This window comes from Zerene cesonia, chromosome 8 (genome assembly GCF_012273895.1).
Source record: "Zerene cesonia ecotype Mississippi chromosome 8, Zerene_cesonia_1.1, whole genome shotgun sequence".
Lineage (NCBI taxonomy): Eukaryota > Metazoa > Arthropoda > Insecta > Lepidoptera > Pieridae > Zerene > Zerene cesonia.
Window position 1 is genome coordinate 1790261 of NC_052109.1, and position 17169 is coordinate 1807429.

The 17169-nt window shown below is 35.4% G+C and overlaps 2 protein-coding genes across 4 annotated transcripts in view; one reads left to right on the forward strand and one right to left on the reverse strand.

The window, feature by feature from the left end:
- The window catches only part of LOC119828538 (UPF0692 protein CG33108), a 1329-nt gene extending 203 nt beyond the window's left edge, over window positions 1-1126 (reverse strand). The window contains exons 1-2 of the mRNA XM_038350722.1: window positions 476-1126; window positions 1-219 (exon numbers count right to left, since the gene is read on the reverse strand). The exon at window positions 1-219 is cut by the window's left edge and continues 203 nt beyond it. Of these exons, the coding sequence (XP_038206650.1) occupies window positions 1-219; window positions 476-969 (713 nt within the window). The 5' untranslated portion in view covers window positions 970-1126. The remainder of the gene's footprint in view (window positions 220-475) is intronic.
- A 678-nt stretch (window positions 1127-1804) lies between these two features.
- Window positions 1805-17108, forward strand: LOC119828406 (neutral and basic amino acid transport protein rBAT). Of its 3 annotated transcripts, none has more exons than XM_038350544.1 (12): window positions 1805-2067; window positions 9705-9895; window positions 11242-11417; window positions 12577-12783; window positions 13175-13337; window positions 13618-13787; window positions 14160-14350; window positions 14974-15143; window positions 15401-15511; window positions 15821-15939; window positions 16320-16457; window positions 16901-17108. In XM_038350544.1, exons 1-12 carry the CDS (start codon window positions 1968-1970, stop codon window positions 16998-17000), a joined length of 1836 nt encoding a protein of 611 aa, XP_038206472.1. In that variant the 5' UTR covers window positions 1805-1967; the 3' UTR covers window positions 17001-17108. The 3 variants fall into 3 exon arrangements, with proteins under 3 accessions (XP_038206472.1, XP_038206474.1, XP_038206473.1); XM_038350546.1 differs by lacking the exon at window positions 1805-2067 and adding an exon at window positions 4949-5033; XM_038350545.1 differs by lacking the exon at window positions 1805-2067 and adding an exon at window positions 7403-7555.
- The last annotated feature ends 61 nt before the right edge of the window (window positions 17109-17169 follow it).

Below are 17169 nucleotides of genomic sequence, written 5' to 3' on the forward strand. Positions count from 1 at the left end.
GAAAACTCCTGTAAATTTTTATTACTTCTATCTAACTGTTCTAAAGGCCATGCAGCAAGAAATTTTGATTTCCCATGCCTTGCCAATATAAAAGTATTGTTGGGATTGGACACATAATCATCTTTTGGGTTGTCAACAATGATTACTCCACATACAAGAGCCCAGTGGGCAGTGTAACCATGCCTCAGACATGGAGAGTGGTTGCAGTCTGCATCATAACTGAATTGATGTTAAGGAATTATTTTTTCTCATCATATGGAATTACTACAGTCAGAAAATAAGAAGAATAAAAAGGCCAGTGAATATTTATTTTATCAATGAAAACAATCTATTTATCCTTATTGAAAAACAAATCAGCCTATTGGGAAATACTTTGACAATAAGCGGTGACCCAACATCAAGTTTCATACAATAACATAATAAACAAATACTGAAAATTTGGTGGCAGGTTTTAAGTTATATTTGAAAAGGATACGCCACAAGCAGTGCAGCTCCCTTTAATAATTCACATATAACTTCATTACTATAAAGACCACCATTTCTTACTTCTACTCTAGCATTACCAAATTCTGTCATACTAATAGCCTTTTCAGCTAATTTAGCCATGTCTTGGCAACTGAACATCTCGCCATTATTGCTGTAACCTTCAGCTTTTGAAATATTCAACAGTTGATCGGACGTTACTTCGCCTTTTAATAACATTGAAAGGGCGACCAATCCACAGGTGGGGCCCACCTGAATTATGGATTCGAAATGTTTGTATGAATATTGGAAAGGGGGTTGATAAAGGCAAATATTGTTTTTCCTACAGGTGTCCCAAAGCTGGTAATCGGATGTAGCCCATTCACATACGTCTGGAAACTTTTCAAGGAAAGACTTATCTGAAGTTTTTGGAGGAGAATTCGTACTTAGAAGAAGTGTGCTAGGAGGAGGAGGAGGTGGTGGTGGCACTGGTGGTATTGTGCACATGTTTATAATTTATATCAGTAAATACAATTAAATCTCATTATCAAAAATATAGACATAAAATAAATAAATAAAAATATATAAATAAACGATTAGGTAGGTAGAAGACTCGATCGCGTATTGAATTACAATTTTACATTTTGACTTTGACATTTGACGGTCTGTATTCAGCTGTAATTGGTGACGTATTGTCCAGATTACATGCTCTTTAGCTCATAGATTATATGCTATTTTATAAACTTGGCCGTTAAGTAGGTCTAACAATTTAATATCTAACAATTTCCTTGTAAATAGTTTATAAACTATATTTTTGCATGGTAATAGCATTTCTTTTACGATGCAAAAAGATAATACTTTAACATCATGTTTACACATTTCTTTAAATAGCGTCCCTTTTCATACAAGTAATTGAAAACAGAGTGCCGTTCATAGTGCGTTTAAATTGTCCTAAAAAGTCCCTTCAATAACCGTGTAGTCTCTATCGAGTTAGCCACTATAATATACTAGAAGTAAATTTTAAAGGTTGAAATTATAATTGAATTCTAATCACTCCGCGGCTTTCATTATTGAAGTGAATGGGTCGTATTTGATTTTCAGAAATAAATGCCATGATTATTTTAAATTAAAATAGGTAGTAACAGCTTACTATACTAAAAACACTTTAATTATTTAATAGGCGAAATATTGTTTTCGATCTTTTAGTTCTCAGCCCAACACACATGAACTCGAGTCGACTGGAACATTACAATATTATTATTGATTTTTAGGGCGTGGTATTTACTCTATTCAACTGCATCTTCATTCATCTGTCTAATTCAAATTTTGACTGTGAATGGTGATCTGTCATTCTTCTTTTGCACTTATCGTTAGAACTTTTAGTTACCACGAGCAGAAGGTTATCATGAAAGTGAAATTGTAATTGATATAAAGCGGATAAAACTTAACAATCAGATTGCGTTTAGTGAAAGTATTTGAAACCGGTTTGGGAGAAGTCATCAACCATGTCGGAGGGCCGGAAAAATCATCTTTCCATAGATGGAGGACAAGTGAAAGAAGACGATCATGTTGCCTCATACAAGCCTTTACCAGACAATGATGGAGGTACGATTTATAAGATTTATATTCTACATTTAAAACATTTTGATTCTTATTATATGCGTAAAATAACATGCAATGTGATCCTCATAGTATAATAATATAATGAGTAAATTCAATTTACACTAAAATCTTATGTTATAAACTTGAATATTAGGTACACGTTATTAACTTCAGAATTACGTAACTAGCTGCTAATCGTAACTAAAATCTCAATTTTTATATATAATATTACATGAAACAATGACGGAATTCGAGATAACAGCTGATCGTTGACATTGCTTTGACAATTTATGTCAAGTATAACCCGACTAATTAATGTTGATTGTAAAAAATAATCTATGCGTACTAAATGCCATAAAAGTTTATTAGATTTCATTTGTTTCTGTAAATTAATTAAAAACTTAAGTTAAATTGGTGATGGTTTTCGAATAAACTAACAAAAACAACTTCTATCAATTTCCAAATCCGCAATATAATGATGTATTCGTTTGGACTTCGCAATTCGTACGGCTTATAAAGCGCTTTTATTGGACGAACATCGCCACACGCAGCGCCATTTTGTCGTTAAGCCGCTGACTGATACAACGAAATATATTTTTGCCTCTTTTTTAGTAATAAATCTTCATTTAAGATATCGAAAGTATGTATTCAGAAAAATACATCAATGCTGTTGTTGTAAGTGATTCATTTTGAAGATAAACTCATTGTATGATGCCAGGAAGTTCCTATAAACCAATTGAGGACAGAGGGGTTTACTGAATACAATTGCAGAGAATTAAATCAATTGAAATTTAAATATTAAGCCTGTTGTCGCAGAGAGTATAAAATAATTATGACCAAAGAATTTATTTTCAGCAACTAAAATAGAGTATGTAGAAGCAGATGGTGCCTACATGCAAGTTAATCAAACAGATATAATGGAGACCCCCGATGATCCCGATGATCATTGGGACCATGAGAGCACTGTGGGCATGTTAACATTGTATTTACAGAATATAGATAGGTTTAGAAACCCTAAAATAAGAAAAAAGAATGTGTGGATAGAGATAGCCAATGCGGTGGGCAAAGGTCCAGACAGTTGTGATAAAAAGTTTAGAAATTTAAAGCAAACATATATAAGACTTTTACGTAAGAAAAACAGGAGCGGTGTGACTGCATTCAAATGGCCATATTTTGATATTTTTGAAGAAATTTACAGCATTGATGGTGAATATCAACCTGAAATTCAGCAAAAGCTGAGAGACTGTACAAGTGATAGAATAGTGAAAGTGCTTAGAAATATTGGTTCTACATCAAAATTTGAAGAAGTACATGAGAATGGTGAACCTTCAAGTGGAGAAAATGAGGAAACCAAAAGGCGACTGTTGAGGAAACGTAATGCAGAGTTCAGAAAAGTGACTCTGGAGCTAAGAGATAGGCAACGGACAGTTGAAGAGAAGTTAGATAGACTAATCAATATAGTTGAGGAATCTAACAGCATACAAAGGGATAGGAATAGACTATTTCAAGAATTCTTAGAAAAACTTAATCAAAACCAATAGATGAGACTGAAAATGTTATTAGTTATTACTTAATTGTATAAGTAACAATGTGATTGAATTTCTTTTAAGGAAAGTTAAATTATTAACTAAATGTGATCATTGGTGAATTTCCCATTTACATTTATTTCTAAAACTCGATCATTAATTTTCACAAAGTATTATACACTTATTTTGATTCTTTTCTAAATTTATCATGTTTTGGAATAATATTCTTTGTGCACATAAACTACAAGAAACTAATGTACTTTTCTCGAATTTCATTCACTTTGAACTGGAATGACAGATTATTTCAAGAAAATGACAGACATCTTTCAAGGAATGTGGTGTATAATAATTATTTATTAAAAATTTTAGTAATTAAATAAATTTAGCAATGAACACATGGTATGGGTGATATCAGAAAGTGAAAAATGTAGAAATAAATACCTTTTATTTTTGAACTGGTGTATTATTATAAGTGAAGCAGTGAATTGTACAGTAAATATTTGTCAACTTGATACAAAGAAAAGGAGAGAAATAGGTCACTACTTGGTTTTTTCAAGAGTTCTTATATAGTATTGATTTTTGAGCAAGGCATTAATTATTCAAATAATAGTTAACTGAAGCCTGTGAGAGTTTGTTTGTTTTGATGTTTGTCTGTCAATCACACTGAAACTACTGAACAGATTTTGATGAAATTTGGTATACAGACAGAGTATGAGCTATCTGTGGTTATAGGATACTTTTTATCCCGATTAAATGCCCGCTTGGGATAAAACAGGAATCTTGATATCAGAGACTAGCCTAAAATAGCTTATAATTAGATTTTTTTTACCACTTAACAAATATATTAGGAATTCCGTATAATTTATCTCTATTCTTACATTATGAGTTTTCTTGATATCAAGAAAAAGATCGTGTTTTAATTTAAACTTGTAATGGACAAGTCGAAAATCTACTCACCACCATGTGCCCTTGATTCTCACTACCTACCACTATACAAACACAAACGTGGTTAGTTTACGGAGGGAAATAGAGAAAACTGTTTCTTTTTCTATATTTAATATCAACTATTTACAAATTCATTAAATATAATTTATATACAAAGTTTCAAACATACGACGAATATATTTTGCGTGCACACTGTACCTACTTAGCCTCGAATAGCCATCTGGACTTTAAAACACCTTAAATCGCTAATGACTGATATGTATATGATTTTTACTTCCGAATAAAATTCTCAATAAAAATCGTTCATTGTAGTATTTTTATGCTCTACTTGCAAGTAACTAATATTTCAACTAATTTCTCTGCAATGTTAGTGAGATAGTTGCGAATTGGGCTGCACGCGTGTCCGTCACCGTGGTCGCGGCCGCTTGATTCATTTCTTGAGTGTCTGAACGTGTGGTTTAGTCAAGGAAGCTCTGTAAAAACAATACACATATATATGTAAGTTTATTATTATTTAAATAATAACTTTAGTATATACCCGATCAATTAAGATTACTTTATCTTAATTCATAAAAAAAAAAATATTAAAACGTAGGTATGTTCCAAAATTATCTACGTACAAAAATAAATGCACGTTAAATTTCGCCTGTTAATATATTTTCCTAAAAATGAGTATTCTAATTGTTTTTCATTGTTAAGGAAAATAATAACATCTGACATGGGTTAAAAATTAGGCGGTCTCAATTATAATGCTACTTTCAAATAAACTATAAAAATATTTCAATATAGGACATAGAGGGCAAATCTTAGGAACTGATATTTAAGAAGCAATGCGTTAGTATTGATTTTGGACATCTCAGTTTTCTCAAAATATGTGGAAATTCCTCCAGTATAAATTCATGTAACAAATGGCATTCAATTCAATTACTTCCACAATATTTATTTATATCGTGAGGTGGGATTTGAATGCGCGTAGTTTAGTTTTATTGTAGAGACGCCTTGGCTATTTATTTATCAGAAGGAATTCGAATTGTGACGTGGGACACTGTTACAAGAAAGACGCAAATGCGAGATTGCATCCAACCATAAGAGGTTTAATAAATGTTTGAAAAACCACGAAACTCGCATAGGAAGGGACCATGGTATTCTGATATAATTTAAAAGATTTTGATATTTTGGATTTTGCTATTTTTTAACTCTTATTTTTAACAAAACACGGTATATAAACGAAAATTATGAATTTTTTCTGAGTAAAAAAGATTTAGTAATATCAATAAAACATTAATTAAATGTAAACACATAAGATTTTTCATATAATAAATACTTCTGTAATAATGTCGCTTAGTGATACGAATAACGAAGCCTTTGAGTGCGCGAGTGCATCAGAGAAACATTCCACTTACAAGATTATACTTTTATGACTACGTGATATACATCGATTAATGTACATTTTTTTTTATAAACCCCAATCGATTCTTATAAATTCTTGATAGCATTATAGGTACATGGACCTAATTTGATCTTACTACCCGTTGGGAACTATGTGGCCTCAGTCGGAATTCCCAATAGATGCGAGAGGCTCGACCTAATTGAAGTGACTGCTTATATTACTAACGATATAAACAATCAACGGTGAAACGCATTGTAGGTATGGTGAAAGGCGCAACTCGTCTTTCCCCTGAGATTAAGACTAGGTAATTGAACTGCAAGTCATAGTTTTAAGCGGATGCATCGACCCATCTAAAGAAAGTACAACATGCATAATTATTAGCAAAACAGGTTCGCCATTGCATAATAAAATTGGTTATTGTAGGTACGTACGCATAATATACTTTTAAGACTAAAACGGTCCTTAAATGGGCACGATCCTGGCTCCTGGAAGTGTATTATTGTTATTTAAAAATCATAATATAATGATATGGATATCACTTAAAATTGTGAATAAAATCTGCGAAATGCATGAACGCCTTTTAACCATAGACGTATAAAAATGAAATCTATGCAAGTCTAATACAGTACATACATTTTGACTCATATTTACATATAAATGAAAATATTTCTCATATGTCACATCTGATCTAGCATTTTGCGTTATTGCTATCACGGCTCTTTACAAATGAAGAACATTAACAATACCTACTGTATGATGAAATATTACTTCTTTTTACCGAACGTGCAGCCAATAATTACGTTAAGCGAGAAGTCGACGGGGCACCGACTTGACAGTCTGCATTCCCAAAGCCTTCCTGGAAGACACAAACCAGCTTTTTAGTTTTTACCATCAGAGATCGTTTTTAATTGAACCAAAAATTTTATAGTCATTTAATCAGAATGAAGGTTTAACTTAAAATAGCTCAATATTTTTAAACACATTAATAAGGTTAAACATTTTGAATTGTAGATAATAATTATCGTAAACACTGCGTTAGTTATTGAAAATTAAATGCATTCGTGCGTACGTATCTTCAAACAACCAGCTGCTCCCTAAACCTACAAATAGGGGCGTGTTCGCTGAGTCGCTTTTGGTTATGAATCCGATATTTATTAGTGCTCATATTCTCGCTACGTAATGAACTAATAAACGTAATGTTTCAAATTTCGTCCATTCAGCATACTGCTAAATTTGTTATCTTTTAATCAATCATAGACGATGGAATTATACATTGGGCTTAATTCAATCAATAGTATTTAAATTGATGATGTAATTTTGAAAGCTAGAGTTTCAAAAAGTAGAATATCAGTTAAATATTAAGTAACACAAAAACACCGCATGAATATGGACTACATATTCGAAGCAATAACCATGCTTGAATATAGAGCGGCGTCGCGGGAGGTAGCTAGTGTTAAATGCAACGGGTAATACAGAGCCATGGCAGTATGAGCTTGCTTGTTCGGTTTTTGTGCCATCGCAAATCTCTCCAGGTTTAATGGCCGTTGACCACATACCATGGGCAGTACGCAGTGATGTGCTTTGTAGTGCGGACGTGCGATACACGGAAGTACCTATAGCATTCAGTTCTGTAAGCTTTCTTTATTTGATTTTTATTTTCTAATGCAATTGTTTGATAGAATAAAACCTTTCATATTAATTAGAGTTTAGTTATGTTATATGTATATGTTTTTAGCGTGTTGATTTTCATTATTAGAGGCTTGCGATAGCTAAATATAAAAAAAAAGTTACATTGTATTAAAATTAAAATAACATTAGCAAATAAATTAATATATCTCTTGCAAGTGATTGTTTTCGTAGACAAGAGACGTACAACCACAGCATTATTGTAAAGTTGTGACAAGCTTTTAGTTAGAAAGTAATCCAAAGTTTTATGAAAAGTCTTGAAAGTATATAAATATTAGACACTTATGTGTGTAATATATTGTTAAATATTTGATATGATTTCATGATAATATACAGCCTAATCTTTAAAACTGTAGAAACATCATAAATAGACACGTAGCGCACGTTTCATCAATGTAAGCTAATTTGTGGTGTGAAATTATACCCGCCTACTAATCCGCAGCGACTGTTTGAACTGACAAAATATGTAATGCATTTTTGGCATATATAGAGCATATGCATAGGTATCAATTGTAAAGAACAGCATGCCGTGCAATGTCGTGTAATGCCGTGTAATTTCATGACAAAGTATAGATTGCTTTTGTGGCTTCTTCTTAATTTTAAATGTTATATCAATTAAATTAAATACCATTCTTATGTATATTGATGGTTAACGGATATTTTCGTTATGATTAAATAGTGTGGGCACCAATAATAAAACTGACATATATTTTAAAAATAACTCCAAAAACATGCGTTAAGATAAATTATCTATTTACGGCTCCATACATATAACATTACAGTTTCAACAAATTAGGCCGATCTTGTTAATGAGGTGGTCGCGTTCTTTTGCGAGTACTTGAGACATAATGTCCAACATTACATCAGTAATAGTTCTATTAACGATCCGTTAAGGTTGAATTTTGAATAGTAATGTCAATGATAAAGTCGGCATTGTAGTTTCTCCGAGACTCGTTCTCATTGTTGGAACCCTTGCGCTAACACAACGTCCCGATATTTGTGCGTATGCGCAAAAATAGAACGGTAACGGTTATTTGTAGTTTTATAGGCGTACCAAATATTATGTCAAGGCCACTATATATATATTATTTATAATATTTTTACGTACAAATAGATGAAACAAATATATTTTTAATATAATTTACGTGTACCTACCGGAATGAGGACAACTGTGTATTAATTATGTTAATTAATTAATGAATTCGAAGACGATACATCGTTTTATGTGCACTTTAGCATATAACAAATCGATTAAATACAGTAAAGAAAGTACGGCATTTTCAAGTACTTCTGTCTCTGTGCGTTTGTGCCTTGAAATTACTATTTATCGCATCACTTGAAAGGTACATTAGTTGGTCTTAGGTTAAATTGTGATATTAGCTTTAAAACTGATTATGTTTACACCATTAGCATGTATTCGCATGATAATTTAATAAATGGGTAGCTGAAGAATTCAAGAAGTTAAAGTCAATTTAAATGTTACATTTTTATGTAAAAATGAGAAATATACGTATGTAATAAGAGCAAGAATATCATGATACTATAGTCGTCGCAGGCGTCCTCAAAAAACGTGACGTGCAATTATCTAATAGATTTGATTAAGACCTAGGCGGTAAATTGTTTTATTTAGCGCAGTACCGAGAACAAATTGTCCTTTAAAAATAGAGAGATAATTCTCATTTTCTTTTAATTTCTCATTTTCCCTGTTGTTTTGTATTACTTTAGTTCAAGAAACTTCAGTTAATTATATTTATAGAAAAGATTAACCCTACTTTTGGTTCAACTTAAAATTATTATTGTATGAAAAATTGAATTTATTATTATTTAATTTTTTGAAAGACCTGTATGTTCAAGACCTATAAAATTAATAAAATTCGTGGATGAAAATTGATCATTCGGCGTATGTATCCATTCTGCCCCCATTACATGAAATGGTTATTTTATATTTTCAATAGCCTTATCATAAACGATTAGTTTTATACATCGCTATCGCTATTGCTAGCTGGAATCCCAAAACCACACAGATCATGAACACCAATAAAATTCGAAAGCATCCGCGTATACTTCCTTTAACCCTCAAAATTTCATTCTAGAGTTCCGCACATCAAAATCCAGCCTCCACAAATCAAAGGAGAAGGTCTCCGGTGACGGTGCTGAGGAGAAGCTCCTGCAAAAGGAGGAAGAAGCCAAGATCGTGACGAGGGTCGACATGGCCGACGCCAAGTACGTGGTAGAGGACCACAGGAATGGAGACGCCAAGATTGAGTTGGATGCCAATAAACGGGTAAGTTTTGCTGCTTTACAAGTTTATGATTAATTAATTATGACAGGAGCTTAACCAAAAAAATATGAATCCAATTTATATGGTTCACTTCTTGCAAGTCTAGTTCGCTATTTTTAATTTATTGTACATTTTTATGTTGAATGGAAATCATGAGACTGATACCCTTAAATGGAATATGCTTAAATGCCCTAGCATTACTCTATTAATATATATTGTAATTTTAAATTATTTTCTTAATGTATTATTATAATTAATATCTGAGAGTCTCATGAAAACTATTTATCAACTATTGGTATGAATTGTTTGAAGTCTTTGTATTAAATGATTGATTGAACTCTGAATGTAAGGTGGAACTTTGACAAAATATAGGTGCCGTAGTGCATAGCTTTTAGTGTAAAGTACTCAGCAATTAAAAATAATAATGAGCAATTATAAATAATACAATGTCAGATGTCGTTTCAAATGAGTCGTGTCAAATATCGACATTTTTCAAGTAAGTTGAGATTCTTGCAGAAATATCAACAATATGTATAATACAATTGTAACAATCTAAATAAATAATATACCTACCTATGATATAGTCAATGGAAATTAGGAAAAAAACATATTATTAAGTAATAAATGATTGTTTGCTCTACAAAAGATAAAGTACGTTTACCGCCGATACATCTATGCGTTAAATCAACAGTTAGTCCCAATTATTTACAAACCTATCCAATTAATTGAGTTCTAGTGTACTTGGGCCTAATGATATCTGTTTACGAGCCGGCGCCTTGCGATTAACGTTGAGATTCAATTTCCAATGACGTGATCACATAGGCCATGTGTGGTGTGATCGAAACTAAATAAATATAACAAATTGAACTGTCTACTAAATAAAGCATTAGATTGAAATACCACAAAAACGGATTTCATCAAATTTTAATCCTAACGCGAACGAAGCTTGGCGATCCTCAACGGTTCGTTTTAAAAGAAACTTTTTTCCTCGTATTACGGAAATTTGGAATCAGCTTCCGCATGCAGTGTTTCCAAACGTTTGCGATGTGGGGACCTTCAAGAAAAGAGCTTACTCCTTTCTGAAAGGCCGGCAACACACACACCATAACCCGGGTATTGTGGGTGTAACTGGGCGACTATGCTCCACAGCATTTAACATCAGGTGACCCGCTTGCTCGCTTGCCTGTTCTATCACATAAAAAAAGCTGCTAGACCCGGTGTAGAACATAACACTGCTCCTTTCTATATGCCATGCCATGACATGACATGCCATTCATCTGCCATCTTTGCACTAGAAACGAAATACCACCAGCAAAGGCTCTAACAACAAACTTGTTTAATCTGTGCAGCAATTCACCGGGCTCACGAAGGAGGAGCTGATGAAGTACGCGGAGGACCCGTTCTGGATCCGCCTGCGCTGGTTCATGTTCGTGCTGTTCTGGGCCATGTGGTTCTGCATGTTGGCCGGCGCCATCGCGATCATTGTACGAGCGCCCAAGTGCGCGCCGCCGCCGCCCAGGACCTGGTGAGTTGGTAGAAGATGGGAAAAGCTTAAAAGCAATTAGGTTCACTTTTGTTAATATGAATAATATGAGGTGAAGAGGTATAAGAGAGGTGAGGTATGCTGGGATTAGTAAGTGGAAGATAAGTATTTTTAGCCCTTGGCCACACTTATGTTTTAATAGATTAATTTACTAGATTGTAAAACCCCTATTGTGGGGGTACAGTACAGTACTTTGTAAAACATCCCTTTAACGATAAACACGAAAAACTTTAGTTAATCTCCTTAAATTTATAATTTTAGGCATTTGTGTCATTACTTTAAAAGAGCTGATGTGTTCAAGATAGAAGATAGATAAACTTTGGTATTGGATTTTTAAGTTTATTTTATAGCAATTAACTTATGTTGCTTGTATTTTCCCACTTGACCAAGTGGTTATTTTATTCTTATATATTTATCATTTTAAGTACAATAGAAGCAAAAAAAAACCTTATGCCATTTTTATTTGTAATGATCCTTTTTTCAATGTATTAAATTAATGATATAGTTGCATATACGTTATCACTTATTACGTATAACATGTTCTCACTAGATTCCGAAATTGGCCCCAATATTTTCGAAGAATAAAAGAATGTTTAAATGAATTGCGATGATCTGGTGTACTTTGGTCCTTTGTCTGCTCGGTGAAGTCATTGTGAAGTGTTTAGTCAATATTATGTTGGAATAATATATAATCCGATATATATTACGATTTAAATGTTAACCATAACATTAAATGTTCAATGATATAAGTCGAAAAGTATTTATTGTCAAAGTATTTAATGTGGTTAAGTTAGATAAGCAATTATGAATCATTATAAAATTAAGGAAAGTAATTTTTTAGCAGATGTTTAATATTTTATTTGCACGCTATACATGTTTCATGGTGAAACACGACTTTTTATCCGGGTACCACGCGAGCTATGCCGAGAGTTGCAGCTAGTGTTATATATGTAGTACATATACGGTCACCCATTATTGAATCCTATTATATATATATACATTATTTTTTACCAATGATAAATTATTTTATTTATACCGTCTTGTAAGATAAAACTTGGCTGATGACAATGATTTGAAACCGCACGTCTATTCAATCATTAACTGCATATATTCAACAGTATGATAAATGTTATATTTGTAGGTACGAAAAGGGCCCCCTAGTGGACGTTTCATCGGTTGAGGACTACGCCATAATAGAGCCCAACTTGCAGCTGCTGAAGGACGCCCAAGTCGCCGGAGTGTTTGTCTCCTCCTGCAAGGATGCGTATGAAGTTCTGGACAATGAGAACGCCAGCTGTTTGCAGCAGTTCAAGGACTTTGTGGCCAAGGCCAAGTCCTTTGGTGTTAAGTGAGTAGCTTCTATATAATTACAAGTGCATCGTTATTGAATTTGGTTTAAATTTTGTTTTAAGTATGTTTTATATTGGAATAAAAAGCATTCTGTGTACTTCAGAGTATGAACTCAAAGATTGTCAAAATACGTTTTAATTCATTAATTCATTTTGGTGTGCTACTCGATTATGCAATAGACACACAGACAAAAGTTTCAAGTTATCACATGCGTATGGTTAAATTAATGTGAATTTTGAAAATTATAAATTTAATCATTTTTATTTATGTGATAACTTATTATGAGTAGTAATTCATTAAATCTACCGCCTATACGGAATGTCGTTTCTACCAAGAAGAATCGGTCAAGAAACTCAAACATGTATATATCCTATCATACAAATTTCCAGAGTGATTGTGGACTTGACCGCAAACTTCGTACCTCTCTCGCACAAGTGGTTCCAGCTGAGCGAAAATCGTTCAGAAGAATACAAAGACTACTTCATCTGGCAGTCCAGCCAGGAGTACGATGCGGATGAGCCAACTGGTACACCAAAACCACCTAATTCTTGGGTGAGTTATCCAGCATCAATACTTTAAATGTAATAAAGTTGTATGATAATAGACAGGCATTATATTTAAATCAATTCCACTTGCCTATTAGTTTGCGTCGGGTGGTCTTCCCTGAAGAAAAAAGATAAAGAGAGCTCATGTGCCCCATAAATCTGAAGTCGCTATGGAAACGCCATTATAATTTCAACAAATTTTGTCACAGTCCAGCGACTGATTGTAAATAAAAAAAAAATAAAAGCATTTGTCAGCTGATCAGTCTCAAACCTAAAAATATTTCTAGGTATCAACGGAAAATGAGCCAGCTTGGTCGTGGAGCGAGAAACGCAAGGAGTTCTACCTGCACCTGTACGGAGCCGACCAGCCACAGCTTAACTTCAATAATACCGCAGTCGTCAAAAGGTTCGATGACGTACTCAAGATCTGGATGAAGGCTGGCGCTGACGGTATTAGGTGAGATTTAGTATATTATCATGGGCTTTTACTGGCCTATATTAGGTTCACCTATATGTTTGTATGTAACTGACTGTTCAATATATTTTGATTTTGATCCATAATAATTGGATGGATTCATTTAAAATTTTGTGTACTTATTGAGGATGGGTGGATAACACACGAGTTTATTTTGTTATTCTGTTTAGGATCGCAACGGTTAAATTGTCTCCACTATACAGAGTATAATAGTGTAGCAGCAATTTAGCAGATTCTGTCTCTAAAGCGTCTTTTTCAGGTCTTTTTTTTTTAATTATATTTAGAATCTATGACCGTAGTGATGAAATTTTCGATCTTTTTGATTTTTGATGTAATAGCACGATTGGTGTCCAGGTTGCAGAAAGCCCGCGAGCTGGTGGTGAACGTGACGCGCGGCGCGGAGGTGCCGCGCTCGGGCAGCGGCAGCCAGCCCGCCGCCGACCACACGCAGCACGCGTTCTGGCGCCACCGCCACACCACCGACCAGCCCGAGCTCGACGGCCTGCTGGCGCACTGGGCGCACCTCGTGCGGGCCCTCGCCGCAGGTGACCGCGCGACACACGCGACACACGCGACACACGCGACACACGCGACACACGCGACACACGCGACACACACAACTTGTCGAGTGCTAGTAGATAGGATAGGATGCGCAATAGATTAGATTGACATATACTTACGACGTTTTGTAAATGAAATGAAATGATCGTTAAAATTTTATCAAAATTCCCATCCATATAAAGTTATATCCATCCGCTGCCCGCTTTCAACGAGAACCCCTTCTCATTGAAAGCGAGCAACGGATAGGGATAAAATTGACAACTGGAAACGGGCTTGCGGTTCCTCTACTTACCGAACGAAACACAGTACCAGACTTCTATTTTACGCCGGGTTTTTTATGTCATAGCAGGCAACTGAGCTGGTGGTTCGCCCAATGGTAAGCGATCACCACCGCCCATGAACATTCGCAAAGATAGTGCCTCTGCTCAAAAACATTCGCAAAGATAGTGCCTCTGCGAATGCGTTGCCCGCTTTTATGGGGTATGGGAAAAGGAAAGGATTAATGTATTGAGATGGGTGAGCCAATTCGTGTCGAAGCGTGCTCGTCTCCCACATATTTATTGCGTCTTTAACGAGCTGCAACCAACGTCGGCGCGACCGCTTGCAGAGGAGTCGGTGTTCACCATAGCGGAGACGGGCGGGCGGCCGGAGCTGTTCCTGCTGGCGCGCAACACGAGCTGGCTGCGGCCGGCCGGCGCCGCGCCGCGCGCCCCCCGCCCCGCCGCGCCCGCCGCCGCCGCGCTGCGCGAGCGCCTGCCGCGCTGGCCGCTGCTGCAGGTACTGCTCGGGGAGTTCTAATTCATTATTAGTTAGGGGCTTCAAAGGACGACGAGGTCATTTTTTGTGTTTGTACGTAACTCGGCCAGGGTGAACAGATTTTTATAATGTTTTTGTTATTTGAAAGCCGATGCCTACCATGTATTTTGTATTAAATTTGGTCTAGTTCTGACAAATAGAAATATATGAGGCCTTAAAGTATATGATTCATTGCAAGAAAGAAAAAAAAAAATAAATGTTGATTTGTTTCCCAATAGCTAACATCTGAAGAACCGAGTTTGGAGCTGGCCGTTTTCAGCATGTTGCTGCCGGCTGCGCCCGTGCTGGCGCTGGAACAGCTCACCGCGCCGGAATTCAACTCTACCGCTGTGAGTACTAACCGCGTTAAAATATACGAGTATTTCCAAATTATTAAAATAGCTTAGCTTGCAAAATTGCTTTTCGTAAAGTATTACCATCTTAAGCAGAAAACTATTTCGCACAAGCCATAATACACTGCCTGCAACTCTCAACTATTCTGACCATAATTTTTCCCACTTTTGGGTATCACATTTCAGACCCCGAGGTGTCGTTTCGGTAAATTTAATGTGAATTGTACTCAAGTCTTGCTAAACCTGTAGTAGGTTTATTTTAATAAAAACTAAATCTTAATAATAATAATTATTTGCATACACCAGGGCGAGTTGCTCTCGCAGCTGAGCACGCTGCGCGGCGACGCGAGCATCGAGCACGGCCGCTACGCGCTGGAGGCGGCGCCCGCGCACAACGACACTGGCGAAGTGCTCGTTTGTGCCAGGTCTGTACTTTTTCTAAACTATTTCTTCTAAGTTTTCACTAACTGTATACTTATCTACTTCAACTTGAAATTAAATTAAAAATTAAAATAAATTCCAATTGATGAAATTGCTGTTATCCAAAATATTTCATTTTACATTAGAAATGAGACACGAATATAAATGTCCCTCATTATGATGAAACATAATTATATACTTGTCAAAATGGTCCTTCGATATCTATTTATGTTACATTATTGAACCTTTAAACCCTCCGTACGAAACCATAATTATTCATGTTACATTACAGCATTTTTTAAGAAGAATTATTGTTTATACATCCTAGCTGCACGGTATGACGCAGCTAATAAAATGATGTGAAATGATGTATGCGCATGCGCAGGTGGAAGGCGGGGCACACGGGCTACGCGGCGGCGCACAACGCGGGCGCGGCGGCGCGCGCCAACCTCACGGCGCTGGCGGCGCTGCCCGCGCAGCTCTCCGTGCACCTGCTGTCGCCCGCCGCCAGGGAGGCCTCGGGGTCAGTATCTGCTCGAAGTACCGCCTTCATTATTTACCGCCGCTGGTCGTGCTCGATGTCTGATGAGAAATATCGATAACCGGAACCAAGTCGTGTGGCTGGTTCAAAAGTTTCAGTATTTTTTATTTCAAGTCAGAATTGAATACGTTGATTAAAAAAAAAAATAATAATAATAATACGCAATTTGATGATGTCCCTAATAAGGTCTAAATAAATTACATTAGAAACATTGGTGATTTAAACAATTAATAAAAAACTTTAAATAATTTTGTTGTGTTCGCTATTGTTAATAGAAGGATCAGTACTTGATTAATGTTCGGAAAAAATAAAATTACAGCTATTAATTTATTTATAGCGTTTGTCTTTCGGGTCAGGTAGTTTTAATAGTGTGCGCATTGATATTCATCGGATTTAGATTTTCAATGTAAGCTTCTTTATTTCAGTTACAACAACGCCGAAATAGTGCACACAGACGACGTCCTGATTCCGGAGAAGTCTACAGTCATCTTCTCCTTCGTGCCACAGACTACGGCAGAACATTAAGGGAAGAGAACAGGAGTTAATAGAAAATGCTTCCCCGCTCTGTATTGCGGTTGCATGAGTTGCATTTCCTTTTTATTTCAATATGAATAAACTTCTCTTTGCAATATACTTGTTCGTTTTTCTTTTCTATTCAGTCCTTTGCATAGACAGTTCGAATGCTAATATATTA